The following is a 27,403-nucleotide window of genomic DNA, read 5'->3' on the forward strand; positions in this document are numbered from 1 at the left end:
ACTTGGGGAGTAGAGGACCTCAAGAAAGTCATGTTTCAGAACTGCCCCACTCCCCTGAGAAGGGCAGGCACAGTGTGGGTGCCTTAGGGCTTCCAGCCCTTGTTTTGTGGGTGGCTGAGAAAGGGCTTTTAGCAGAGGCAGTGGCCACACCCTGGATAGGCTGTGCCCTCCAGCACCAGAAAGGAGGACACAGGCAGTGGGAGGCGTGGTGTGAGAGATCGGATTGGAATGGTCCAGTCCCGGGCTTTCACTGCCTCCGGGGAACCTGTCCCTGTTGACTGTGGGTAACAGACCCTCCTCCACCAGCTGATGCTGTATAAAGCCTTTGGAGGCACACTCCCAGCTGCCCATTGCGACCATGAAGGCGATCCTCTTCCTCCTGTTGGCTACCTACTTGGCCCTGCAGCCAGGTAAGCTTCAGACAGCCATGGGGCAGGGCTAGGGAAGAGTGAAGGGACAATGTTTAAGGGGCTGATGGACTAAGAGGAGGGAACAGGAGGGAGAAGAGTAAGGAGCCTGAGCAGCTTTCCAGGGAGGCCTCTCACTATCGTCCTGTGCGAGGCAGGCTAGGAGGAACAGAAGGTCACTGAGGGACAGAAGTTCAGGGCTACTGGGTGTCCGTCGGGGAGGCCCAGGGGCCAAATGTCTCAAGCTGAGAGGTGTCACAGGGGCAAGGAGGGAGGAATGAAGCAGGAAAGGGTACTCAGGATGTCTTGAGAGGGGACTCAAGGGCCCATCCCTGGCCCCTTTTGCCTCCAGTGTGAGAGTCCACTGGGTGGCCAGTCTGTGATGATCTAGTGTGCTGGACCCTCCCATCAAGTGACTCCAAAAAGGTCACTGTACTCTCAAAGGCTCATCCAGACTGGGGGAAGGGGGGGGGGGACTGTCTGTAAGGCACTGGAGACCTACACAGCACGAAGTTTGTAGCCACTGAAGTCAGGGGTTCAGCATCTGTTCCTACACGTGTGACCTGAACCCCAGTTTTATCATTTTTTTTTTGAAGAGAGAAGACAACCAACACGTCCCGGCATCTGGGGCCACTTGCCCCAGACACAGAGCAGGATGGACCCAGGGGCCCCACCATTGCCACACAGCATTGTGGAGGTCTAGGAGGGGCTGGGAGGCAAGCTGGGTTTAGGGAACAAAGACAGATGACCTCAGTGCCCAGCAGCATGAGGAAGTTAGGGAGTGTCTCTTTGCACCTCCCTCCAGCCTAGTGCCCAGCGGGGGCTTTTTCCAGGTGTGATCAGTCCCTGGGGCCTCGAACCCTCTCTCAGGGATCACAGGCATTTAATAAAGCTTTACATTCCCGAAACAGTGAGTAACAGCACACACAGACTGTGGGCTTTGGGTGACCGAAGTGAGGTAGGCTGGCACGGAGCCCTCTCTGAAGGGTGTCAGAGGTTTTTGGACTTCTGCTTCAGCAGTCTGGAGGGGACTGAGATGTGTCTCTCCACTCTGGGTGGGGATGAGAGTGTCTGGTAAGGCTCTCGTGAAGTGCAGGGGGCCAGCCTCTGAGCCTCAAGCCTCCTGCTCCACCCACAGGTGCCGCCTTGCAGTGCTATTCCTGCACAGGGCAAGTGAACAACAGAGACTGCCTCAATGTGCAGAACTGCACCCAGAGCCAGACCAGCTGTTGGACATCACGCATTCGTGAGTCCCCCGCTGCCCGCCGCCCGTTGCTCTGCTGCCCAGCCACTCTGCTATCCTGCCTTTTCCGCACCTTTCCCCTCTCCAGCTAAGCAGCAAAGACTCTCGACTTGGGGCTTCGCCACGGTTCTTCTCCTGTCCATCTGCCCACCTATCCATATATCTGCACATTCCTGCTCGGCCATCCCACCCCTCCACTCCACCTTCCTACCCTCCCCCTCCTCCCCATGCCCATTCTTTCGGAGCTTTAGCATGCTCAGGAAGGGGCCCTGAGGCAGGGGCAGGGAGGTGACTAGCAAGGCCCGGCTTCCATGCAAGTGTCACCCTGTCTTCCCAGGGGCCATTGGACTTGTGACAGTTATCAGTAAGGGCTGCAGCTCAAACTGTGAGGATGACTCGGAGAACTACTACGTGGGCAAGAAGAACATCACGTGCTGCTCCACCGACCTGTGCAATGTCAGTGGGGCCCACACCCTGAAGCCAGCCAGCACCCTGGGGCTGCTCACTGTGCTCTGCAGCCTGTTGCTGTGGGGTTCCAGCCATCTATAGGCTCGACTACAGCCTCTACTGTGCAGGGATGCCCCCGCCCTGCCCCCACACTCCTAGCATCCACACAAGGGCTGGCCTTCATCCTGCCTCTCCTGGTGCACCCTCCTCTCGCTGCTTCTATTTCTACAGCTGGTGCTTTGCCCCGCCCCCCCTCGCCTCCATCCGCACTGTACCCTACCAGCTTCTGCTGCAGGACTCCCTTGCCACCCTGCTCTCCAGGAGCTGAGCCAGTCTGCACAGCGGCACTTGGAAAGGGTCTGGTGAAGGCTGAGATGAGATGGACTGGGCAGCAATGAAGCTGGGAGGTGGGTGTGAGATACTAGGAGTCCTAGGAGATGAGACCCGCTGTTAGGGGTGGGGGTGGGGGTGGAGGTGGACCTGCCCCATGTTTGCTAGAGCTCCAGAACACAGTAGGCCTGTAATAAATACCTGATGGGTAAGTTGGAGAGAGCTTCTATCCTTAAGCAGCCCGTGATGAGCCTGGCCTCCACCTGGGCAATGCCTATCAAGGGTCGTGGGCATGCCATTGACTTTAGGGGTTAGAAGCCTGGTCTTGGTAGGACACATACGTGGCACCTGGCAGGAGGTAGGACTGCGTATCTCAGGACACTCAGCCCTTGCTGTACAGACTCGGGCACATTGCCAAGCTTCTCAGAGCCCTGTGTGCTCCTCTATGACCTTCCCAGTGTAAGGAAGCCCTGAGTTTCCATGGATAGGAGGAGCTCCTGGAAAGGAGAGCATCCTGCAGCTTCCTCTACCCTCAGGGAATCTACTACACAAAACTTTATTCTAGCTGGGCACAGTGGCACTACTCACCTTTAATCCCAGAGCTTGAAGCTCAGAAGGAGGCAACTCTCTGTGCTTTTGAGGCCAGCTTGGTCTACATAGCAGTTCCGGGCCAGCCAGAGCTACATAGCAAGACTTTGTCTCAAAACAAACAAACAAACAAACAAACAAACAAAAAAGTTCGTTGCATACTGCAGGCACACAGGAAATACAAACACAAGCTTCTCTGAGAAGGCAGCCAGCTGCCCCCACCCCACCCCATGCAGGAATGTGTCCAGCACACACTCCTGAGTTCCTTCTGCTGAGTCTGTGTCCATGCTATTAGAAGTTTGGGAGAGGCCATCTACAGGAGGACATGCCCACCCTTCGCATTCCTAGGGAAAGTTTTGAAGGAAGTCCATCTCACACCTGGGAATAACCTGGATCCTGCCTGGGGATCTACATAGGGACCCCATTTCTACAGCTGATGTTCCCCCCCACACACCCCTATGTCAATATTGAGATAGCATATAGTAGGTATTTGTTCCACCTATGACTTTGGGTTACCAGCTCCTAGGGCATGGCCTCTTGACTAGCTTAAGACCCGAGGAGCATGCTGCCTGGCCCTATCTTTACCACCCAGGAGTGAGAGAGAGAGAGAAAGGGCCTGACAAATACTCACTACAGTAGCATGAGAAAGTTAAGGAAGTGTTTCTCTGCACCTCCCTCAAGCCCAGTGCCCTGCAGGGCTTTTTCCATGTGTAACCTATCACTGGGGCCTCTTACCCCTCTCTCAGAGATCACAGGCATTTCATAAAGTTTTAAATTCCTGAATAGTGAGTAACAGCACAGGCTGTGGGCTTTGGGTGCCCACACAGGGGACCCAGAGGATCGACAAAGCGCCCAGTTGTGTACTGAGCCAGGTGTCAGAACCTGAGTCCCACAGTTCAGTGGTGGTAGCGGGAGCTCAGAGACCAGTGGGACAGGCTGAGGGTGAGCCTGGCCAGAGACTGCAGGACTCTCTTCAAATCTGAGGCCCTCAGCCTTTGTGTACCTCAAGTAGGAGGCATCCCTCTGAAGCCTAGGATAAGATGAGCATCCAAGGTTGAGTCCAGGCTCTAGGAGACCCTGTGTTTTCAGGAGAACACTGAAGATCACATCTACTATGAACATGGTGCAGGACCTGAGGCCAACAGCAGCCATGGGGGTGGGGGATGGGGGTGGGGAGGGTGGGGGTGGTGCTCAGGGTGGTACTCCTGGCAGCACTGTCTTGGGAGCCTTCCGGTTGAGGCTTGCTGTCTTTCCTGGAGATAGCAGAGGACAAGACACAGTTTGCAGGACCCTGCCCGGCTTCATCTGCTCAGCAGTTACGGGGTATCTGCTTGGTCCTGAGGGCTGTTCATGGCACACCACATCCAGCAGTTACCTAGGCTTGGCTGGGTTCTCCTTGGCACTCCTGGACACCCCAAAACCACCCCCACAGCATGATAAATAAGATGCTTAGATAAATAAGAGAAATGTGGAAGAATTTGTACTCTTAACACAGAGCTGGGAGAACACAGGGAAGAGGATGTCAGAGCTGGCTTGTGCAGAATAGCCCACCAGGGACTATACTTCAGCTGCCCCTTAGCTGAGTCTCTTTCTCCCTGTGGTTGGTGCCTGCAGGTCAAAGGTGCACAGGGGCAGAGAGATAATAGGGCCTTTACACCCTACCCTGGAGACTTCTTTGCAATGAATTATTAGAGATAGGGCGAGGGAAGAAGGCAGAAGGTGCCCCGAGGAGGGCCCCTGGGTGCCAAGACCGAACCTGTGACTTGGCATGGACCTCTAACTCCCTCATAGTTGCCACCAGCGTAGCTTCGCTCACCTAGCAGGGCGGAGTCAGGGCAGGAAGGGGCGGGACCAGATTTGGGCGGGGCGAGGTCTAGGGCTAGTCATCCTGCTGGGGCTTGCGCTGCCGCCCCAAGCCTTGTGTTTCCCCCGGTGGCCAAAAGGGATTGCCAACCTGCCTCTGGAGGTGACACCGGGCTCTCGGGCAAACACAGGAGCCCTCGAAGAGTCCAAAGTCCCTGAGCGAAGCTTCTGTACCCAGGACTCTTATTCGCTAGTGCTGGCAGAGAGAGGTGTATTGAGCAATCCTGTAGACACCAAGGGCTGTTAGGGCGACCAGGCCATTCTCCAGTCAGAGTTCTGTGAGACAGACATGCATGACTTATACAAGAAACTACAGTGAGCTGTGCTCAGATCCCTTTGAGAGGACCCTGGCAATGTGGTCTAGGTTAGGGTAGGAGAGAGAAAAATGGAAGCAGAGTGAATAGCGTGTGGAGAGCAGCCAGCAGAGAGGCTGAAAAGGAAGCAAATTGACAGGAGCAGAGGAGAGGAGGCCGGGGAGATGGGTGCTCATTCACATCCTTCACTGTCTCAAAGGCCTGGCTACCTGTGGCGGGTCTCTTTCCTGGAGGCACGAGACAGGGTGGACAGAGTAATTAACAGAAGGCTCATTCTCTGAGCAATGAATGGACTCAGAGAGCATTCCTTAGTCTCTTCCTCCTCAGAGGCTGCACCTCTCCCAGCCAGAGTGCAGCCGGAGAAGGTAAGTGTTTCAGGTGGAAGCAATGTGTGGGAAAGGTTCTTCTTCCGGTCGTTTGGATCTACCCTGTTGGCAGTGAGTCCCTCACCTCTTGAAGTATCCAAGAAGACCTCAGGCACCCACTGTGCCATAGCTCCTGGATTCCGAAGCAAAGCCGAAAAGAAAAGAACTCTGCTCTGGACAGACCACAGCAGACCCACCCAGCCCAATATGGGACAGTTGGAGTAATGGTACCCAGGGGCTCTGGAGCGCCATTAATCCACCCATCTGTGGGCTCCCTGTAGTCATCTGCACGTAGGATTATCAAAGTCCTGGAGGCTATCCAGGAGAGCCAACCCGACCTCAAAACCTTCCTCTACTCTGAAGGAAAGGAACTGACATTCCACAAACCATGGCCAGCACCTTCAGCCTAGTTGATAAGTCATTTACATTCATTGCACTCCTCCCCACGCCCATTTCTCCTCCACCTTGGATGTTATTTGCATTAAAAGTGGTAAAGAGTGGGGATTACTGGGGTGCATTTAGGGTGATCATGATTTTTAAATTTTTTCTTTATTAAGAAATGTTCTACTCACTTCACATACCACCCATAGATCCCCCCTCCTCCCACTCCCCAGCCCTCTCTCCCCAGCCACCCCGCATCCCCCAAATCAAGGTCTCCCATGGGGAGTCAGCACACTGAGCCAAGGCAGGTCCAAGCCCCTTCCCACTGCACCAAAGCTGTGCAAGGCGGGTGATCAAGACTTTTGGCGGACAGGGGGTGATTATTGGGGGACAAGTGTCTGCAGACTGGGACTGAAATGCAACCGGAAGACAAGATCTAATTCTCTCTAACCCACAGCGAACGCCCCAGGGGCCTTGCGAAAGCAGGGTGCCTGGACAGGCTTGTAGGTCACGAGCAGCCTCGCAGAAGCAGCACCTTTAGCGATGCATTGTCCGCTTTCCTTGCAAAGTTCCTCAGCTGCTCCGAGGAAGTTCTGGAAATCTTTGGCTATGCTCATCTGAGTGACTGGAACGCGGAAGGGAGCAGGCTTCGCTGTCACTCCTGCACCTGCAGCGCCGAGCGCAGACGGCCAGGTGGCGCTGTACTGCTCCGCGCGTCCCGTCGCGCCCCGCCCCGGGAAAAGCGAAAGCGGCGGACGTGGGACACACCACCAAGGGCGCGCGCGGGGGGGTAGGACCGGGAGCCGTGCGCGCGACTCCAACCGGCAGCGCTGCTGACTCCGGAGTGCCTCCCCCTTGGACTGCTGAAAGAGGTGGTGCGCTCCGAGCGGTTCCCGGAGTTCCCAGGCTCCCGGGCAGGCCCGCGGCAGGCACCTGAGCACCGGGTTCCTGGGCACCCGGCGCCCGCTGCCAAGATGCTGGGGCTACTGGTAGCGTCCTTAGCCCTGGCGCTCGCCTTCTTTGCGCTGCTGGACGGCTGGTACCTGGTGCGTGTGCCGTGTGCTGTTCTGCGCGCACGCCTGCTGCAGCCGCGCGTCCGCGACTTGCTGGCCGAGCAGCGGTACGCGGGCCGGGTGCTGCCGTCGGATCTGGATCTGCTGCTGCACATGAATAACGCGCGCTACCTGCGCGAGGCCGATGTGGCGCGCGCCGCGCACCTGACCCGCTGCGGTGTGCTTGGGGCGCTGCGCGACCTGGGCGCGCACACGGTGCTGGCCGCCTCGTGCGCGCGCTATCGCCGCTCGCTGCGCCTGTTTGAGCCGTTCGAGGTGCGCACCCGCTTGCTAGGCTGGGATGACCGCGCCTTCTACCTGGAGGCGCGCTTTGTCAGCCTTCGCGACGGCTTCTTGTGCGCCTTACTGCGCTCCCGGCAGCACGTGCTGGGCACCTCGCCGGATCGCGTAGTACAGCACTTGTGCAAGCGCAGGGTGAGCAGCCCCACCCCGATGCCCCTGCCCTGTGCAACACCCAGCCCCCTCCCGCGAGGAAAACCTCTTTTTAAGTTCTGGGACTGGTCTTGTATCGGAACACTTTGGCACTTTTCCTCTGGGTCCCCACTATCTATGAATTAAGACTTTACAGTTAGGCTTAGCCACTTTTGAACCTGCTCCCTCCCTCTTCCTCTAGAACTGAGATGCTCAGAGCACGTCTCTGTCCTAGGAGTTGAGTCCTAGTTCTGTGTGGTCTAGCGTGCTGAGTCACCCTCTCTGGTCTTCGACAGGTGCCTCTTTTTGAGCATGAGATAAAAGTATGGTCAGTTAGAAGCAGTTGCTGGGAATTCCAGGGGGCCTGAAACCCTCTTTTGCACAACTCGCAGCTGAGAAGCCTGAGGTTGGATTGACCCCAGGAGACCACAAGCCTCGTGTCTTTCCAAGGTTAGAGGGAGGAGAGCCCTATACCTGTTGGGACCCAAGGCCCTTCCCCAGGGCCCACTCCTCCAAGTGTGGTGGCAGAGCCAGCTCCTTTAGTATGGCAACTGTGACCCTGGAGACAGCCAGGGTAGTGATGGTTGCTAGGGCAGGCTCCTGAAAGGTGCCAGGGCATGCCCCACCCTGTTGCACCCTCTCTGGCCTTAGACAGGTGCCTCCTCAAGAGCCTAGGAGTGACCTTACATCCATGCTTAGGAGCTATATCTGTAGGGAAACACAGACTCGGAGAGATGGTGGCCAATTCGCCTGGTCTGCACAGCGATTGGTGGAAGACATTGCTCCCTGGCGATTTGCCTTTGTTGAGTCATGAACTCCTAGGGGCTCTTGGTATTGGTTGGTACAGTGCATGTGAGGGGACTGGAGGTACAGTCACAGAAAGCAATGACAGTGTGGAGGAGGTGGAACCCATGCACCCAGGCAACCCAGCTCAGCTAGAGGCCTGGGATTGGCTGGGACTTTCCCTGGTTACTGGACTATGTCTTGGGTTGAATTGGGTCCCAGGGAGAGGCAGATGTGGTTCAAGACAGGCTGAGTCTGGGCTAGCCTGGGGCTATGTGCTAGGAAGGAATAACCCCGACTATAGATTGGTAGCAGGTACCCAGAAAGGACCCAGGCTATGGGCCAGCATTTCCCACCTCTGTGTGGCACTTATCATGAGCCATAAGAGTCTCTGCTCAGCCTCTCCCCTCACCCCTCGGTCCTCAGAACCCATCTGCAAGGACTCATGGGAAGCAGCCTTGTCTGGCACTCCTGGAGGAGCGCCTTCCCATTCCCTGCCCCTCATCCTGATTTTCCGCAGGCAGCTGGTGGCTTGTCAACCAGCCAACCTCACAGGCTTTTGCCTGGTTCTGGAGACAGGCCTGAAGCATGGCTCTGCTGATGGGGCCTAGCCAGTGTAGATGGGATGGGAAGAGCTAGGAAGGAGAAAATAGGATAAAAGGGAATTGGGGAGGTGCTGGGCAGGTGTCGTGATGGGGCATGGTTCCTGCAAGGTCACAGGCTGGAACATGATTATCAGCAGAGGTCCAGAGGCAAGAGGGCAGCAGCCTGGCTTGGTTGTCCCTTTGTGGTGGCTCTCTGAAGCCTTAGCTTCCTGTTCCCCTGCAGGTGGAGGCCCCTGAGCTGCCAGAAGACTTAAAGCACTGGATCGCCTACAATGACACCAGCAGCCAGCTGCTCCGCGCTGAGAGTGGGCTCAGCAACACCAGAAAGGACCAGTGACTGCCACGTCTGCGCTCTCCCTACCCTGCCCATCAGCCAGTCCATTCCACAGAATGGGCCACCTGGGCTGCACTCCTAGCCGGAGTGGCCTTGGACACGCCTGGCTCCTTTTACCCGCTTGATACTCCTCTGTGCTTACCTCATCTTGGGCAGCTGTTGGGGCGGACATTGTCCTGGCCCAGCTCTGCCTCCTGGGTCCCTATAGCATGACTGTTCTAGTGTGCCCAGGTGAGCAGGATCCTGCAGCGGAAGGGCCAGCACAGAGCCCCAAAGTCAGGGCTGCTTATGGCCAGGCAGGCCACAGTAGTCCTGGGTGTGGCTGGGTCTGCAGCTTACTCAGGGACAGCGGGCCCTCTGGAGGGTCACCTTATAGCAGGGAAGATCGGGCCAGGACCAGCCCAAGGGCCCCTTGGAACACAGAAGGGCAAATGGAAGTTGGTCCCTGGCCAAGATTCTGGTGATGCCCACCACTAAGAGAATGTACCCTGTCTAGCCAGGTCACCAAGGCCAGGAGCCCTGGTGTGTGCGGGGGTCCCATGACCATGCTGAGCACCTGCCCTGTCAGCTCAGGGGCGGGGAGGGGGGGACAGCTGCTTGAAACTAGGCACTGCTTCCTTGCTACCTCTCTGGGAACCATACCTGTAGCCAGAGCCAAGAGCTTCAGTGATGCCCTGACCCTCACTTGCAACCCCCCACCCCCACCCCCATGCTCCTATGCTTGCCTTAGTGCTATCAAGGGGAAGCTGCAATCTGTTTTATTTAAAGAAAGCACAAGATTAAAGAGTTTAAAAGGCATGTATGCAGAGGGAGGTTCTCGTTTCTGCAGCCCTACCACCCCTGCACAGACCTACCCACTCCCTGGATATGTCTTCTGGAGGAACGTGGATGGTGTAGGGTGCCCAAGCTTGTGGGAGCCTCTGAATGTAGGGCAAAGCCTGATGAGTCATGGGATTGAGGCCAAGAGTGAGCAGGCTAGAGCCCCAGCTGGCCTTCCTACCTTTATCCCCTCCTTGTCTACCCCTAGCCTGAGAACTTTGCAGTCCTGGTCACATGTACCCAGCCCAGCTTTTCTGTTTCCTTCCTTCGAGTCCCAGAAAGGCCCCAGGAAGTCGGGAAGAAAGTAAGGCGCAGGCAGTGCTGGGCTCCTCATGCTCTTTGTGAGCAGGGCGAGTAGGATCCTCAGGACTTAGAGCAGATGTTTTATTGGGTGTGTGTGTGTGTGTGTCTGTGCTCTACCCAGCACAGTCCAGAGGGCCTAAGGAGTGGGTTAATTTTAAATATGTACTCAATGATAGGGGAGGGGTGGAGAGGTTGTGCAGTCAGCCAGTGGTGTGCAGCTGGGAAGACCTGTCCCACACCTCTGCCTCCCCACCTCCCGCCCTGAATCTGTAGGCATGTGGGTGACTACTCACTGTCTTAATTTCAGGAGCTTTGGAGAGGGGTTTTTGCCCTTTCAGGGCTTAGTGGAGCAGAGGGCAGGAGATGGGCAGAGAGTAAAGGGCCAAGGGCAATCTAGAGGTGGGGGTCCTTGGGAGGATGTGTGGCTGGATCATAGCAGGTATCTTGAGTGCTGCCAGACAGTCCCACTGGGACTCCAGATAGGAAGCAGTGGGACCAACGGGGCTTCTATGTCTCTGCCTTCAAGCCTAGAGGGGCTCATTGCTTGGAGGTGGAGTTCCCTGCTTAATGACCTAGATGGAAGTCGTGCATCCGGATGTGTTCATAGGTGGGTAGCTTCAAGGTCAACCATGAGGCAAGGGCTTTTGCAGTTCTCTGTTGTCACTGGGGACCCGGTAGCTGAGCCGAGCTTGTGGCTCAGTGAGCTGGTCCCTCAGGTGCTAAGCCACAGCTCTCCTGCCTCTCCATGGAGGCGAGACAAGGATTAGGTTTGGCTGGTTTCTCCCATTCCCACCTCCTCCTGCCTCTCTGAAGAGGGCTGAGGCAGTAGTACCCCAGCTGCTCCACTAGGAGGTGACATCTGCCCAGTCTCCATAGTGAACTGAGCGCCCTGGCCTCTTGCCTTGGAACCCAAAGCTCTGTGAGGCTCTCTGAAATTAAGCTACAGTGCAGGGGAATTGCCCCACTGGGGGAACTTCATCTATGGAGTTGGCCCTAGAAATGGTTTTAGCTGGTGACTTAAGGGGCCATGTTGGCAGCGCAGAATGTTAGGGGGAAGAGGTGTTTCACACACCTTTTGGGTCCTAGTAATTCTCCCCTGCCTTTGCATTCTGTTGGATAGCCTGCTACCTTCTTCACAGTGCCCAACCCAGCAGTCCTGGTTGGTGATGGGACTCCAGGGCCATGCCCTCCCTCCCGCCCCCCAGCTGGGAGAGTCCAGGAAGTGGTCTGGGATGCAGTATTAGTACCTGGGGTCATTCAGGCTCCGTAGCAGCCACATGCCTCACAGATGGCAGAACACTGTGGAAGGGGCAGCCAGAGGCTACACTGGTGAGGAAAAGCAGCAGCCACAAGGTAATGGCTCTTAGGTCCTAAGGAACGTGGGCTCCTGGCTGGGGAGTCAGCCCATAAGTGTGCACTGTCCCCTCCACCCTGTGCCCTCAGGAGCAGTCCTGGCCACTGCCCCTGGAAGTGCTCTAGGTCCAGCATGGCGTTGGGTCTGGAGATAAGTAAACATGGGCTGCAGTCTCCTTTAATTTCCCAGCTGTCTGAAGGAGCGGGCAGGCCATTCTAAGAGTGAGGTGGTGGTGGTGGTGCTGGTGCTGGTGCTGGTGGTGGTGCTGGTGCTGGTGACGACGACAGATTTGTGGAGATGGACACCCCTGTATTGTTCCTGGCAGATTTGGACAGACCACAAATTCCTGGAAGCAAATCTCAACTTCAAGCTTCCTTTCTGGAAGGATGATGTCCAGGGTGCAGGGGGAGATTATTAGGGGAGGGTTTCCTGGGCTGAGGAACCTGCCCTGGACTGAGGGCTAGTGTGCAGAAAGAGTGACCCCGGAGGCCTTTCTCCCTCTAAGTTTATGTTTCTCCCTCTGAGACATAGGAAAACAACAACAAAACCCTTGCATGAGAATGAGTCAGGGAAAGCCTTGCATGAGAATGAGGGTCAGCCTGGAACATGCCAGAATACAGCCTGTCTTCCCTGCAGGCTATCTTTGGGTTCCCAGTGCCCAGCAAGAACAGAAGCCCAATAACTCTTGGCTTACTTTATTTTCCACAATTTTGGGGGGACAGAGTGAGTGGCCTGAGGCCCAGCGAGCTCTGCTCACAGAGCCGTGCAGGCAGAGATGACTGCAGGAGGCACCAGGCCCCTCCGGGAGAGTAGATGGAAGAGGACGGAGGCTCCCTGTGTGACTAGAGGCCGGTCGCCAAGCCTGGAAAGCCTGAGTTGCAAAGGTCACGGAAGCAGCAGAAGACAGGATGGGCAACCCCGATGCCATCAGGGTCAGTGGCCAGGCAGGAGCTGGAGCAGGAGCGGGTCACCATAGGACTGTGGTTGAAGGGAAACTCTGCAAGATGGGCAGAGGTCAGAGCCCGAAGTCGCTATGGCCCCCCGTCTCGCTCTGCAAACCCTTCTCCAGTCTCCTCCTAGATCCGCCCAAACCCCAGCTGTGGCACGTCTATTCATATTAACAGCAGCCTCTGTGGAGCATGTGCACTCTGAGGTCTTGAGTGGGGGCTTTAGCCCAAGTCACAGTAGCAAACCCTGACAGAGCCAGGGTTTAAGCCAACAGTTAACTTCTACCTAGCTCCACTCTCCATACTCCCAGGCTGCTATCTTAGTGAGGGTGCTTAGGGGGCCATGCCTCTACATGCGCGCACACACACACACACACACACACACATGCACACATCATTCCTGCCCCTCTGGCTCCTAGGCTGAGCAGAATAATGGTAGATGAAAAGAAGCATGGGAGAAACCTGACCCCAGGTGGACCACGCCCCCCCCCCCCCCTCGCAGCCCTTGACTGAGCCCAGCCTTACCGGCTTCCACTGTCTCCAGTATGGTCTTACAGGCTGTGTCTTCTAGCTTGCACTGAGCAATATTCTTGCATGAGTTGATGGCTGTGGGCTGCTCACAGGTGTAGCACCTGAAGGCGTCACCTGTCAAGGGTTGGGGGTAGGCACAGTCTCATCACCCAGCTCCAGGGGCCGTATCAGAGTCAGGTAGATGTGAGTGAAAGTGACCTCCTGAGATTCTTCAAGACCCAGATGGCTGACTGACAGACACCTTGTCCACCATCCAAATCTGTCTCCCTCCCTGGAGAACAGGCTATGACCATGACTCCTGTCCCAGGGCAAAGCTGAGATCTAAGACCCGGGAGGCTCACCAGGGGTCCAGAGGATTCCTTAGTCATAAAGCCTCCCAGCACCTCTCTCTTATTAGGAGACGGGGTAAACTGAGGCCCGCAGCAGAGTCCCCCTGCTAGTCTCACTCCCAGCCACTCACCATAGCCCATGCTCCAGGCTGCCAAGAGCAGCAGCCACATGGCCCAGCGAAAGGCCATTCTTCAGTACTCGGGAGCTGGGAGCCCTGGCCGGTCTCATATTTGAGGATTTATACCCAGCCTCCGGCTTCGGCTCCTGGGTGTTGTCAGAACCAGTGTGACTCAGTAGGGTGGCACAGGGCTGGGGATGTGGGTGGTGGATGGGAGCCATCATCATTTACCACCCTGGGGTGGGGCTTCTCTGTGGACTTCTCGGGAGCCTCTGTCTGGGAGCCCTGGTCCTACATCTTCTGGCACACCTCCAGTACTAAGCACCTTGCCCTACTGTCCCAGGACAACTCCAAATGAGGAAGCCTTTTAGAACTTGGCTCAACTAGCCCTCTGATGAACCTCTTGCCTCAACTATGTCTGAGTGAAGCCAATAGGCCACATAGCCCCAGTTGTGAGGACCCCTGAGGCTTAGATGCAAGCCTGCCTTAGAGCTGCCTGATACAGGGAGCCTCACGGGAACTGTATCCCCCTCTGCCTAGGCAGTGCCCAAGACTGATCTACTGTGTACCCACGAAGTAGAGGCTGAGCCAGCATGGAGAGGGGGCAGTGGCTGGTGAGGTGTAGGTGCTAGGAGGGTGGAGATGGATATGGGGCATTAGACTGACCACCACCGCCAGACCCCTGACTATTAATGAGTGGCTTTTAGACCAAGCTTGAGCTTCTTGGCTTTAGTTCTGGCAACAGGACTCCACCTACCCCCTGTCCCCCTGGCCTGACAGTCTCTCCTGAGTTCCTGTGACTTTTCCTGTGCTGGGCCTTTCACATGATGGGCACACTGGCTGTTTTCCCATGTCTTAAGGACCATCTGGGCCTTCATCCTCTGCGGCCCACCCCAGTTGAGCGCTCTTTTCTTTTTCTCTGTTCTCCAGGGTTCTAATGTGTGGCCATGTAGGTGGATGTGTGTGGGAAGGGAGGCAGATGAAGGAAGGGAAAAAGGGTGAAAAGACAGGTGGATGGATGGATGGATGGATGGATGGATGGATGTTGGGATGGATGGGTGGAGGATGAATGATGGATGGACAAGTAGATGGATAGATGCACAATGAATGATTAACTTCATGGATGGGTGGATGATGGATGGATGGATGGATGGATGGATGGATGGATGGGAGGATGGATGGGAGGGTGGATGGATGGATAAGTGGGTGGGTGGGTGGATGGATGGATGGATAGGTGGGTGGATGGATGGATGGGTGGGTGGATGGATGGATGGATGGGTGGGTGGATGGATGGATGGATGGATGGATGGATGGATGGATGGATGGATAGATGGATGGATAATACTTGGCTAAAAATAAGTGATGATAGATGGATGACTGCATAGTAGGGTGGCAGCCCACATGTGTGTCTCTGTCAGGGGTTGGTGACTGGGCCATCTGTTACAGGCTGTCAGAACAGAGTTAGAGCCTGACCTTTTGATGGGATGGGAACCAAGAAGGAGCTCTAGGCCAGGCATGAGTTTTTCTTTTGGCCTTTCGGGTCTTTCTATGTGTGGCCTTGGGATGGCCCCCTTGTCCTTCCAGACCTTGGTTTCCTGTTTATGGGTTGCTAGGGCAGACCTGGCTCTGTAGGGTGAGGCCATTGTACAAGGTTGACATGAAAGTAAAGAGAAGGTGTGGCTTACCAAGGGAGGGACTGCAGTTCCTACAAGTTAAATGGTGGGGTCACTCATCCCTGGGCCTCTGTCTACAGACCACACCTAGAGGTTGGGAGAGGAGCCAGGGAATGTCTGCTTCTGAAGCCTGGGAGACTGAGCCTAGATCTGGCCTGCTGGGTGACCCAGGCCTGCTCACCAGGCACCCACTCTGGCCTCCCCTTCTTCTGTCTGTAAACTGGGCAGATGAGCATCTACTGTACGATGCTCAGCAAAAGTGGGTCTTTATGGTCCTGTAAGGCCCTCTGAACCACAGTGCAGGAGACCTTGGAGCCCAGGGCTGGGGAGAGAGTGTTGATGTGCAGTGCAGGCTTGTGTACTGCAGACAGGACCTGCTGACTTGAGGTTGACCCAAGGCCACCTGAAGGGCCTGCTTGTCCTGGCTTTGGAAAGGAGGGATGACCTCACCGGTCAGTGATGGCAGGGGAGGTGCTGGGTGGAGCAGCAGCCAGGTGAGAGCATACAGCATTCCTGTGGGGGACGATGCCACTCCTCTAGTGCCCCCCCCCCCCATCAGTAAGATTGGGAAGGCAGCATTGTGTCTGGATTGACACTGCTGGGCAGGGCAAAATTTATGCCCTTGTTTGGCAGCTTCTTTGTGCAAGTCCACACCCTCGCCATTGGTCCCAAGTCTAGAACCTGGAGACCGGGTTTGAGCCCAGGACAAGATAGTGTGTGACTTGGAGGGCTAGTCTGCCCTTCGGAGCCTGGGACAGAACTTCTCCATGGACCCGAGTGCTGCAGATGCTGTGGTGTGGCCGTGGGCCAGTCATTCCTCCTCTCTGAGCCAGTCTAATCTTTAAATTGGAGTGATGACAGTCCTAGCCCTTGGGGTTGCTAGAATGCTGAAACGAGGGAATGACCTGCCCAGGCCAAGCAAGACTGCCTGCAGAAACAAACAGGGGCTCTAATAAGATCCCCCCAAATTATCTCTCTTGCACCTACCCTGACAAGGACCCCTAGGTTCCTCTCCTGGTCTGTCCAGGCACCTGAGGCAATCCCCACCTTTTATGCAAGCTGGAACCATGACCTCTTCCTGTTCCCTCCCATCCAGCTGGCTACTGTCCAGCCCTAGCCATATGCCAGATCACCCTGTCTGCCTCTGGGAGTCTGGCTCCTCCTCCTTGGCCATATCCTCCTACCTTCCACTGAAAGGCGCTGGCTAAGATGCAAATCACTCCACTTACTACTCTTCTGAGAAACTTCCCCTGGGTTTCCACTGCCTTCGGGACAGAATGTTCCACCCTTGGTACTTGATGCTCGCCCTTCCTGCCTCCTGCTGGAATATTGGCGTTGCATGTGGAGGAACATTTTTTCCATTGTTCCGAGTCCCTTCCTACTCCCAACCCAGACCTGGTCATGCTGACTGTTGAGAGCATTTACTGGAGGAGGGGAGGAGGGATGGACAGGGGGTGACTGGATAGATGGGTAATAGAATAGATGGATGATATGAGAGGATAGATGGATGAGTGGAAGATGAAGAAAATGGTAGGTAGATAGATGGAATGGTGGGTGGATGGTTAAATAAATGGATGGTTGAAAAGATAGAGGATGGATGGGTAAATGGATGGGGAGGATGGTGGACACGTTATAGGTAAGATGGATGGGATGGGCAAGTAGATAAATAGATTAAAGGATGGGTTGCCACCACACACGGTGGTACTTGGAAAGTGGAGGCAGGAGAGTCAAGAGTTCAAGGTCATCTTCAGCTACAAAGTGAGTTTGAAACCATTCTGGTCTGCATGAAACCCTGTCTCAAGAAATGGATGGAGAGATGAAATGATGGATAGTTAAAAGGATGGAGAATTGGGTGGGTGTATAGATTAGAGGATGATGGATAGGTGATAGGAGAGATGGATGGAAGGATGTGTTGTGATTAAATGTATGGATAGGTGGATAGACAAGATGATGAAAGAATGGATGAAATAAAGGATAGATAGATAGATAGATGGGATGATAGGCAAGTGAGAAGATATAAGATGGGTGGAAATCAATGAATAATAGAACAGATGAATGGGAGAATGGATGAATGAATGGATGGGGTGGTAGAGGGATAAGAGGGTGGGTGGATGAGTGGTGGGGTTTATGGGCAGTTGAAGTTAGGGGATAGTGCTGTCTCTAGCCCATCCTAGACCTCGGACTGGCCTCTCCCCAAGGTACAAATGGCCTTTCTTGTAGCCCTTTGCAGAGCTCAGTTGTCACAGGCCTGGAAGCCCCGGGATTGAAGGGCTCACCTCCTTTCAGCCCTGCCCCTGCTCCCTGAAAGAAGTCTGCCTCCAATCATGTCGCTTGGTAACTTAAATCTTTTCAGGGCAAGAGCAAGGTCTGGATGCAGAGAGGTGGTCTATTTACTTTTGATTTCAATGCCAGAGGGATGGTGTTGTGTGTATGTGTGTGCGCTGGAGCTGCCAGGCCCCAGGAAAGGGTTAGAACTTACCCTATCAACCACCCCGGGTTGGAGTGGGCCACTGAATGCCCACATCACTTTTCCCTTCTCTGCCTGGAGCTGAATCTTCTTCCAGCTAAAGTCAGAAGCCATCAGGCCAGACTCTGCCATATCTGCCTTCTGCTAGCTGATAAATTTCCTGAATTGCCACATTGGTCAGACCCTTGGTCAGGATGGGGGCCTGCTGAAGCACCTCACTTCTGACCAGTGAACTAGAGAGGGGATCAGCTGACTAACTCCAGTTTAGCTAGTCCAAAGCCAGGGACAAGTCTCTGGAAGAGAGGCTCACAGCCAATGAGGCTGAGGTCAAAGAATGTTCTGGGTTCCACATAACTGATACCTGGGGGAAAAACCCACAAACTGAAACCCCTCTGGGGCAATACACTGGGTCCTGATTCTGGTCACAGACAAAAATGATGTTAGTTTTAGACAGCTTCCTGATCCCTGGCTATAAACTGGGACTTAATCTCTGGTCATAGACTGAGCCCTGCTCTCTGGTCATAAGCTTAGCCCTGCTCTCTGGTCATAGACATCCCAGATCTCTCATCACAGATGAGCCTTGTCCTCAGTCTCTGTGGTGGTCTGTGGAGTGCTTGTACATTTGTAAAGGCTCATGTTAGACAAGAAATGTGAAGTGACAAAGTGTGATGTGATGACAGGACCATGCTCCCTGTTGACAAAGTTAAAACTCAGAATCACACACCCAGATGTGGGTGTCCAAGCTAGCAAAAGAATTGTAGGTTTTCGTTATCCACATTCTAGAAGTCTACCCCCACCCTGTTCTCCCTTCAGATATCTCCAGATAGAGAACCATAATGCTTGGGATTGGTTTTACCCCAAGACTTGTGGAGGTTCTCACTAGACTGTTGGAGCCTTGACCCCAGGAGATGGCCCAGAAGTGAAAAGCTCCACAGGAGATGAGGATGGGGACCCTTGGGTCCCAGGGACAGGGAGTCTCCCAGATCTTCAGTATCCTCTTCTCCATGTATGGGGTGTCCTCAATGGCACTTGGTCATGGGACCCTAGCCTGGAACCAGAGGTTATGACCAAGAGGGAGAGCCCTGGATCCAGGGTCAATGATTGGGGTAATGATGGAAGCAAGATAATGCCACTCCATCTCAGCCTAGCTGAAGATGCCATCAGCTGAATGAGGGGCTGATTCCTCTAGAGGCCCAGAGCAGGGAAGGTAAGTGAGGCAATGCTAGTGAGGGGCAACAGAGCCATCTGCATGTCAGGGAGGGGAGAGGTGGGTTCCAGCAGGAGAGGAGGCATCTTGGCGGTGAGCTTCTCTACCCCAGCCTCTGCCCACCTATCAAGCGCCACACAGGCCCTAGAAGGCAGCAATCACCTGGTCTGCATAAGTGTTCCCAGCTTGGTGACTGTCCTTGCTTATGATTTTAAACTTTATGAGACAGGAGAGAATAACAGGGATAGAGATGGAGTCAGAGATGTAGCAAGGAGACCCCTCTCCCTGCCCACAAGGCAGATCGGTACCCAGAAAGGAGACTCAAGAGGCTGATGCAAGCGACCATTGTACTTCTTCAAGGCGTCAGGGAACTGGGCTGTCAGGGATAAGGGGCCAGAGCAAGGTGGTCATGGCTTTATAGCAGGAGTTCCAAGAGAAAGATAAGGACCAGGGCAAGGACCAGGCCACCAGGACTGCCCAGGGTGGGGGCCCCATCCACGTTGCATAGATCAGAATTGCAGCAGGACACTGGCCGGGTTAGCCCAATGCCATCCACGTCTGAGGGCTCACACTTGCTGGAACAGGACTTGGTCACAGTGGAGTCCCCCAAGAAAGGGAACACTGTAGGATGGAAAAAGTGTCAACCAGAAGGGTCATGCCTCAAACCCAGGGGCCACCCGCTCTGGGGTCACCTACCCCACTGGCCTACATTCCACCAGGACCACTGAGTGACTGTGACATACAAAGAACACCTATGCATTGGTGCATCTTGCTTTGGTCTGTAGGGTGATTTGCATGTAATCTAGAATGTAAAACCCAAACTGTAAGAGAGCCAGCCCTTCCCAGGGGCTTCCCACAAACTGCAAGTGCTTCCCATCACCAGGGGAGAAGGGAAGGGAGGCCTGACGGCTGGGACAAAAAAAAGTCTTTTAGTGGAAATGGTGGGATGGTGGTACAGGCTATGTGGAAGGAAGCCCAGCTGGCCGAGATCACTGGTCTGGAGGGGCTATGACACCGGACCCCAGTTCTGTCCCACCCAGAACCTACTGACCAATCTCCCGAGAATAGAGCGTGGTCTTGCACATGGTTTCATTGGTTCGGCAGGTGGTGATGGTGACACAGTTGGACACACTCACAGGATCCTGACAGGTATAGCACTGCAAGGCCATAGCTGGGAGAGAGATGATGAGCGGACACTGAACAGGACTTGCTCTTCCAAAACCCCAGCAACCGTCTGCGGGTAATGCCCAGCTCTGTCATGGCGGCTTAGTATAAGACAAGACCACTAGCCAGGGGCTAGCTGCCCACTGACCAAGCTCAGGGATGACACCACGACCATCGAACTAGGGTCTTACAGAATGTGTCCCTGGGACAACAGGCTCAGCCTGGGGCTGGGATGAGGACAGCTGGTTTGGAATGACCATCAACACACACACACACACACACACACACACACACACACACACACACACACACACACACACCAGTTTCAAGCAGACATTGTTAAGGCGGGTACGTTTCCACTTCCTCATCACCAACTGTCCTCCTGCTGAAGTGCTGCCTGTCCTCGGGTCAGGCAAGCAGGTCCTTGGAGCACTGGGTGGGAGCTGCACCCAGGAGCTCACAGGTGCCAGCTTGGCACAGGTGTCCTCCCTGAGGGCAGGGGTGCAGGTGTAGAGCCTGGCTGAAAGGTACTGTGCTTCATCTCAGCAGCATCCCAGCCCCAATCCCAGGAGCGCCCCCTGATATGCTTGACTGTCTCCAAGTGGTCCAAGGAATCCAGAGTCACAGGGAAGTCACCTACCCTCTCCCCCAGTGACCTGGCAGGGCTTCTGTCTCTGGCCAACTCAAAATCTCTAGAAATGTATGGAACTATCTGGCTTAGGTCCACACCACGGAGAACCTAACTAGTTGAGTGTCAGCACTGTGTGTTCTCTTAAACCCCAAGTCCAGTGGTCACCCCATCTCTGGATGTTTCTGGGCCGCCTTTTCCCCCTCTACATCTCCACTGTACCCAGAGTCCCAGGCAATTTCCCCCAGTGTCACAGTTCTCCCCCCCCCCCCCCACCAGCTCAAAGGCTTTCCCTAGAAAACAGGCTAATAGCTTGTTGCTCCCAGCGGGCACCTAGGACTTTGTTACTGCCTTCTGCGCATCTGGCCAGCCCCAGCTCTGCCTTCATCCTCTCTGAAGCTCCCCCTCCCCCTACCTGTGAGGTACTGTCTCTGGGGACAGTCCTGGGAAGCACGAACCTGCCGCCCCCATACTCCCCCATGCTCACCAAGCTCTCCGCAGGTGGCCAATACCAGTGCCAACAGCACCATCCAGGTCCCCTGCATAGTCTCAGTGCTCCCTCTGGCCTGCCAGGTGGGGATGCTGGAATGCCTACAGTGGTGTGGTGGTCTGACCGGTTGGCGAAGCAGATTAGAAGGGGGATCAGATTTCTGGAGAGCCTGCCCCACCTCCTTACCAACACCCCATTCTCCAGGGCACTCCTCAGGCTCCTTCCTGACCATACCCAGCCCCCCTCAGACTGTTCTTCCAACTCCACCACTCAAAGCTGCCTCCTTGGTCCTGGGGCTGCTTTCCTCCCCCACGGGGACCCTTCCACATCACCCCTGCAAACACCTAGCCAAGGGAATCTTCCAGATTCCTCCCTCTGGGACAGGTCAGGAGTCTCCAGGCTGCACAGGATGGGACGGTGGGGGTTGGGCTCTCCTGCCCACTCCCAGGTTTCTTAAAGACCCTTTACCTTGTGGCCAGCTACTGTCTGCAGAGCAGAGCAATGACCTGTCAGCTCTGGGCCAGAATCCTTCCAAGGTGAACTTGTCCCTGCCAGCTCCTCTGAAGTAGTCAGTGGGAAGGTGAGGTGTGCTGAATTGCCACTGACAACCAGTCCAGAGTTTGCTCAAAGGCCTAAGGAACAAAGACAGATATTGTTTGGTCCACAAGAAGGGTTCAGAAGGAAGGGCGAGATGGGGAAGGCCCAGGGTTGCTTTAGGGACCACTATCCCATGTTTCTTGGGGGGCCATCCACTCTGGGCTTGTCTGTACACCTTGATCTCAAATGGCCCATGGGTTGGTCTTGGTCAGGACTTCTCTAGGCCCATCCACCTCCCTCCACCTCCCTCCACCTCCCTCCACTGAAGGTCAAGGGGTTGGAGCAGTGGTTCTCAACCTGTGGCTAGCAACCCCTTTCTCCAAAATATTTACATTACAATTCATAATAATAGCAAAATTACAGTTATGAAGTAGCAACAGAAGTAATTTTATGGTTGGGCTCACCACAACATGAGGAACTATGTTAAAGGGTCAGAGCATTAGGAAGGTTGAGAACCACTGGGTTGGAGGAAAGGAAGTTTCTTTCTCTCTCTCTCTCTCTCTCTCTCTCTCTCTCTCTCTCTCTCTCTCTCTCTCTCTCCTCTCCTCTCCTCTCCCTCCTCTCTCCCTCTCCTCTCTCTTCTCTGTCTGTCTGTCTGTCTGTCTGTCTGTCTGTCTGTCTGTGTGGTATCCTTGCCCCAGACAGGAGGCTGTGGCAGGGATCCCCATGACCTAGCATCACCAGCTCCCTCATTCCCCACAGGCATCTCCCTAGAGTACCCTATCTCAATTGAGAAGTGTAGGGGTGGGGGCACAGCTGCCAGATTCTTTGCTAGTGGTCAAGACCACACTGTTGCTGGGCCTCCCAGGAGGCTTTGTGTGGAGGCATCCAAACCTCACTTCTATCCTGGCTTTGCTCCTGCTGCCCCACAGCAAGAGGTGTCCATTCTTGCCTCTCCTCTGCCCATCCAGTTAAAGTGATCTTTGTGAGTCTCTACCATGGTCCTTTTATGGTCCCAGGGTTTTCCTGCCAAGCAGCTCCGCTGGGGTCTGGCTTCACCCTGCAGTGGAGATCCTCATTTGCCTAGGCACTGGACCAACCACTGTGTTTTCCAGGGCTTTCCTAGCCTAGAATGAGTCAGAGACTCAGCCTACCAACTGTATTTTTCCTCTTGACAGTTCTGGAGGGACAGAGTACTAATTAATTTTAGTGCGGATAAAGCAACTAGGTTCTCAGAAGCTAATTGACTGAGACAAGGTCACCTAGCAAGCCAGGCAGCATCCCAAGCCTGTCTGATTTTGCAAATCATTCACCATGCACAGCCATGACCACACGGCAGCCGGCACAGATGTACTGAAGTTAACTGGATAAGGAAGCCCACTGTACACTCATTGGAACCCAGTCCCTCCACCACACCCAGCTCAGCTCAGCTCCTTCCTGTCCTCAGGCCCAAGGGCCCCACCTCTGCCTTACCCCCTGGAATATACCTGGCCCCTAAGCGGCTCTGCCCCTAGAGTTTCCACCCACTGCACTGGGAGACCCAGGCTGAAGCTGGGAAGCTTCCATCATGGGGCAGGGAGGAATGTAACCCAGCCAGGGTCTGGGCTGGCTCTGTCTGGGAGGCCTCTGTTCTGAGAGGCCCACACCCTTCACTTCTCAATTCCAGGAACCTTTGGATCAGAGCTTAATGCGTGACTAGGATCAAGGCTCAGAGTGTAACCTGATCAAGACTCAGCGTATAAAGGGATCAGGGTTTAGAGCCTGTGGCCAGGGTCAGGGATCAGAATAAGATTGGAGTAAAAACTCACAGTTTGACCAGGGTTGGGATCAGGGCTCAGTGTGTGGCCATGGTCAGGGCTCAAAGTGTGAACAAGATCAGGTCTTGTAACCAGGAATAAGGCCTGGTGAGTAGGATCAGGGGTTAGTAGATAACCAGGATCACTTCAGAGTATGGCTGGGGTCAGGCCTTATGTATGTCTGGGCTTCAGGCTCAAAGGGTGACCATGGAGGACCTCCACAACACTGCTACTGTGCTAGGACATTGTGGGTTCTCTTCTGGGGCTACTGACATTGAGAGGTCAGGCCGGAGCTGTGATTCAGGCAGATTCCATCTTTCTGCCCGCTTCACACAGCTGTACTGGGACTCTGCAGTAGAGACTCTTTCCAGACCTTGTCTGGACCACCTCCCTCTGGCAGCAGCACTGAAGAAATGTGCTGGTGTGAGGAATGGGAAAAAGTCCTTGAGCAGGGACTCTGCACTGATGCCTGCCTCTGCCTCTCAAGGTAATGGGGATCAACAGCAGAGACTTGGCTCCAGATGTCTGGGAAAGGGAACACCGGTTACCACTTGAAGCCCAGGATAAGCTATGGAGGGAGATCTGTCTGGACAGATGCTCTGCTAAGTTCAGGAAAGCCTTGCCTCTGCCTTCCCTGTCCTCACTGAATGTAGTGGCTCCTTTCTTCACCTTCTCATACCATCTCCCAGAGAGCATCCACATACCCCGTAAGTACCTCTGCTTTGGGGACTGGTGTCCTGGCCTCACCAGGAGAGCAGGACATGCTGGGGCAATTTGTAATCCTGTACCCCACCCACAGCCACTCAAGGTAATGCTGGTCATGCTCACCCTCAACCCAGAATGTTCCATCGAGGGAAAAATACCCACATGTCTTCCTCCCTAGCTAGCCATGGGCCCTTCTCCTGCAACCAGGCTCTGCTGACTCCAGGAAGGCCAAAGGGCTCTAGCTCTTCTGTCCTCCATAAAGGGGAATCCAGGAGAGCAGACGAGTGACTCCTTTTTGTTGTCATTGTTTTGTTTTTAGAGACAGGGTTTCTCTGTGTGGCCCTGGCTGTCCTGGAACTCGCTCTGTAGACCAGGCTGGCCTTTACCTTGGAGATCTTTCTGCCTCTGCCTCCTGAGTGCTGGGATTAAAGGTATGCATCACCACTGCCCAGCCAGATGAGTGGCTCTTAAAATTCCCACACTGAAAAGAAAGTGAGCTCCCCAACAGGCCCCAGGGTGGCTCTGGAAAGAGGCCACTGTGCCCTGTTCCTCCAGAATCTTTCTAGAAGGATGCTGGTAGGTATGAGCCTCTGTGCTCTAGCTTCTGGACCTATGAGTGTTAGATATTCACAGTTTTATCCCGAAAGGGGGGCAGTAGACATCTTTTCCTTACCTACCCTTTTCACCTACCAGCCAGACTTCAGAGGAATGTTTTCCAGAAGGGCAATGTCTGGTCTCAGGGGAACTAGAACCACCCCTCCACAGGCTTACTGTTCCTGAAATCAGAAACCACCTTAGTCCTTAGTCCGCAGCGCAGCCTGTCCAGGAGGCATCCAGGAAGGTAAACATGCCAGCACTTGTGGTTTAACTCAAGCCCTTCCCAAAGGACCTGTGGAGTCCTCAGAAGAAACCATTAAAAGTCACCCCATATTCAGACATCTGGTCTCAGACTCCCAAACTGCACTTCAGCCTACGATCCAGCCCCTCTCCTGAAAGTCTGCCCTGAAGCCTCCGATTTTGCAGATCAGTCACTGCACATGGCCATGGCCGCACAGCAGTGGGCACAGGTGCACTGAATTGAGTCCATGCAGGCGTCTACAGAAGCAGCATCCGACAAACTTCAGGGATGCTTCGGAGTCTGCTAATTTTCCTCCAGGGAGCCGCACCAGAGGCCGCCCCTCCCACAGGCCTCACCCATGGCATCTTTCATCGAGTGCTCTATAGTACCTGTGGCATGGTCTCGATAATAAGGGTGATGCGGCTCTCTCCTGTTGCCCTCACCTCAGCACTCCCCTTTCCCTGGCTTCCCTGTGCATGTCCTCTGAGCATTTCCTGTGGCACGGCCCCGGGGCCACACGGGGAGGGTGGCATGCTTCTTGGCATGTGAGACAAATATTTCCCTCTTGGTCTTCTGCCTTTCAAGTTTGCTAACAGCCTCCTCCCGCAAGTCTCCTTACGTGACCTTGGCTGCCCTTAACCTTCAGTCCCAGGCTCCCAAGTACTAGGAAGCTTCCATGTGTATGATTTTACAGATTCTTTTATCGCATTTTATGACTCTCCATTTAGATTTTGCATCCTGTTTATCTTTATCTTTTCTTTTTTTGTTTTGTTTTGTTTTTGTTTGTTTGCTTGTTTTCGTTTTTTCGTGAAAGGGTTTCTCTGTGTAGCCCTGGATGTCCTGGAACTCACTCGGTAGACCAGGCTGGCTTCGAACTCAGGGATCCACCTGCCTCTGCCTCGGAGTGCTGGGATTAAAGGCGTGTGTCATCGATGCCTGGGTATCTTTTTCTTTTTAATTTTCAGCGGTTTTATTGAGTATACCTCACATACCTGGCAGCTCACACATTTCAAAGTGTACCAGTTGCTGAGTATTGTGATACCCACCTGCAAGTCCCTGCATTTGGGTGGCTGAGAAAGGATTGCCATAGGTTCGAGGCCAGCCTGGGATACATAGTGACATGCTGGAGAGAGAGGATTGGGGGAGATCCCACTACTGAGCTCAATAGTTTGGGCATAGCCACAGATATCTATCTGTAAATGCCACTAGTTAGGTTGATACGTCCCCTTATCTCAGCAAGGAAGCCGGTGTTCCTAGCTGTTGAACCATCCCTCCATTCCTACAGCATTGTGAAAGATACTCTTGGTGTTCAGCCAAGTTTCCTGACACGCAGCTTCTTAAACCTCTTGGGAACCCTGTAGCAATAAGAGTGTCTCTTACAAGTTGATGAATGACCGGTGGAGGGAGGCCCCTCGGTAGTTCCAGGATGGGGCTGATCACCTAAGAGATACCTGCGCAAATTAGAGGGTGGAGACCTTTATCCCCACCCCAAGTCTCCTTTGCAGACGGGAGAGGGATTGGAAGTTGTGCTGATCATCAGCGGCCAATGATGTCATCGATCATGCCCACATAATGAAGCCTCCATAAAACTCCGAAGGGACAGGACTCTCAGCCTCTGGGTTGCTTAACACAGGAGATTCTGGGCTTCTTGGGAAAACATTGAGAAAATACTCGTGCCTGGAGAGGCATGGAGATGCTGATGTTCCTTAGTGGACCCCAGGAATTCAGGTGACACTTTTACCCATTTTTTTAAAAATCAAGGCCATGATCAAAGATGCCAAGAACACCATATGGAAAGACAGAGAGTGAAGGATGTGAGATGGGCTGGCTTGCTGGCTGGCAAACAGCCTGAAAGTTAATGATCCCAGGATGAGAACTTTCTTGTCAGACCTAGTAAAACTAGATAGAGGCAGGAAGTTGTGACGGGAAGACTCCTGTCCTGTCTGGGACAATGATTTTCTCAAGAGCCTGCCAGTACTTTGCACACCCAGCACAAGACACACAGATTTTGGCAACTGCAGCAATTCAGACAATGTGCCTTGGCCATCACAGCATAGTCACCACTGACCACAGTGGCCAAGCCCTTTCCCATGTTTCCAAAACCAGCAGACGGCTACCCAAACAGCATAGGCACACTTCTCCCACTCTCCTTTCTCTCTGCCTCTGTCACCATGACATGTCTTCCCATCCTAGTGCTCTGCCATCCCCCAAATGAATACTACTCTTGGAGAATCCTTCTGATATTTAGAGTGACCAAAGGAAACGTACAAGCATTTTGGTGATCAGAGATGCTGAATGGTGCAGCAGAAGGAAATGCTTTGGAAGTCTCCTCCTGCCCTGTACACCTGCCTC

General features: G+C 54.3%; 4 protein-coding genes across 4 annotated transcripts; 2 read left to right on the forward strand and 2 right to left on the reverse strand.

The window, feature by feature from the left end:
- The first annotated feature begins 288 nt into the window (after positions 1-288).
- Positions 289-2,553, forward strand: Psca (prostate stem cell antigen). The gene is made up of 3 exons (XM_036209055.1): positions 289-410; positions 1,546-1,653; positions 1,988-2,553. The coding sequence occupies exons 1-3, from the start codon at positions 359-361 to the stop codon at positions 2,197-2,199; spliced, it is 372 nt and encodes a 123-aa protein (XP_036064948.1). The 5' UTR covers positions 289-358; the 3' UTR covers positions 2,200-2,553.
- Positions 2,554-6,727: 4,174 nt separating this feature from the next.
- Positions 6,728-9,942, forward strand: Them6 (thioesterase superfamily member 6). Its single transcript, XM_036208319.1, has 2 exons — positions 6,728-7,425; positions 9,034-9,942. Exons 1-2 carry the CDS (start codon positions 6,913-6,915, stop codon positions 9,145-9,147), a joined length of 627 nt encoding a protein of 208 aa, XP_036064212.1. The 5' UTR covers positions 6,728-6,912; the 3' UTR covers positions 9,148-9,942.
- A 2,362-nt stretch (positions 9,943-12,304) lies between these two features.
- Slurp1 (secreted LY6/PLAUR domain containing 1) lies at positions 12,305-13,641 on the reverse strand. The gene is made up of 3 exons (XM_036207737.1): positions 13,559-13,641; positions 13,093-13,212; positions 12,305-12,617 (listed from the first exon to the last, which is right to left on the reverse strand). Exons 1-3 carry the CDS (start codon positions 13,614-13,616, stop codon positions 12,463-12,465), a joined length of 333 nt encoding a protein of 110 aa, XP_036063630.1. The 5' UTR covers positions 13,617-13,641; the 3' UTR covers positions 12,305-12,462.
- Positions 13,642-19,235: 5,594 nt separating this feature from the next.
- On the reverse strand, positions 19,236-21,250 carry Lypd2 (LY6/PLAUR domain containing 2). The gene is made up of 3 exons (XM_036207740.1): positions 21,173-21,250; positions 19,945-20,064; positions 19,236-19,514 (listed from the first exon to the last, which is right to left on the reverse strand). Exons 1-3 carry the CDS (start codon positions 21,228-21,230, stop codon positions 19,309-19,311), a joined length of 384 nt encoding a protein of 127 aa, XP_036063633.1. The 5' UTR covers positions 21,231-21,250; the 3' UTR covers positions 19,236-19,308.
- Between the last annotated feature and the right edge of the window lie 6,153 nt (positions 21,251-27,403).

This window comes from Onychomys torridus, chromosome 16 (assembly GCF_903995425.1).
Source record: "Onychomys torridus chromosome 16, mOncTor1.1, whole genome shotgun sequence".
Lineage (NCBI taxonomy): Eukaryota > Metazoa > Chordata > Mammalia > Rodentia > Cricetidae > Onychomys > Onychomys torridus.

What these genes read in the sequence shown, in the direction of transcription:
- Psca (XM_036209055.1), top strand. Translation starts at nt 359, where the DNA reads ATGAAGGCGATCCTCTTCCTCCTGTTGGCTACCTACTTGGCCCTGCAG. An exon ending in CTACTTGGCCCTGCAGCCAG is followed by an intron (nt 411 to 1,545) that starts GTAAGCTTCAGA and finishes CTCCACCCACAG; the next exon opens with GTGCCGCCTTGCAGTGCTAT. An exon ending in CTGTTGGACATCACGCATTC is followed by an intron (nt 1,654 to 1,987) that starts GTGAGTCCCCCG and finishes CTGTCTTCCCAG; the next exon opens with GGGCCATTGGACTTGTGACA.
- Slurp1 (XM_036207737.1), bottom strand. Translation starts at nt 13,616, where the DNA reads ATGGCCTTTCGCTGGGCCATGTGGCTGCTGCTCTTGGCAGCCTGGAGC. An exon ending in AGCCTGGAGCATGGGCTATG is followed by an intron (nt 13,213 to 13,558) that starts GTGAGTGGCTGG and finishes AACCCTTGACAG; the next exon opens with GTGACGCCTTCAGGTGCTAC. An exon ending in ACTGGAGACAGTGGAAGCCG is followed by an intron (nt 12,618 to 13,092) that starts GTAAGGCTGGGC and finishes CCCATCTTGCAG; the next exon opens with AGTTTCCCTTCAACCACAGT.
- Them6 (XM_036208319.1), top strand. Translation starts at nt 6,913, where the DNA reads ATGCTGGGGCTACTGGTAGCGTCCTTAGCCCTGGCGCTCGCCTTCTTT. An exon ending in AGCACTTGTGCAAGCGCAGG is followed by an intron (nt 7,426 to 9,033) that starts GTGAGCAGCCCC and finishes GTTCCCCTGCAG; the next exon opens with GTGGAGGCCCCTGAGCTGCC.
- Lypd2 (XM_036207740.1), bottom strand. Translation starts at nt 21,230, where the DNA reads ATGCAGGGGACCTGGATGGTGCTGTTGGCACTGGTATTGGCCACCTGC. An exon ending in GGCCACCTGCGGAGAGCTTG is followed by an intron (nt 20,065 to 21,172) that starts GTGAGCATGGGG and finishes TCTCTCTCCCAG; the next exon opens with CTATGGCCTTGCAGTGCTAT. An exon ending in GCTCTATTCTCGGGAGATTG is followed by an intron (nt 19,515 to 19,944) that starts GTCAGTAGGTTC and finishes TCCATCCTACAG; the next exon opens with TGTTCCCTTTCTTGGGGGAC.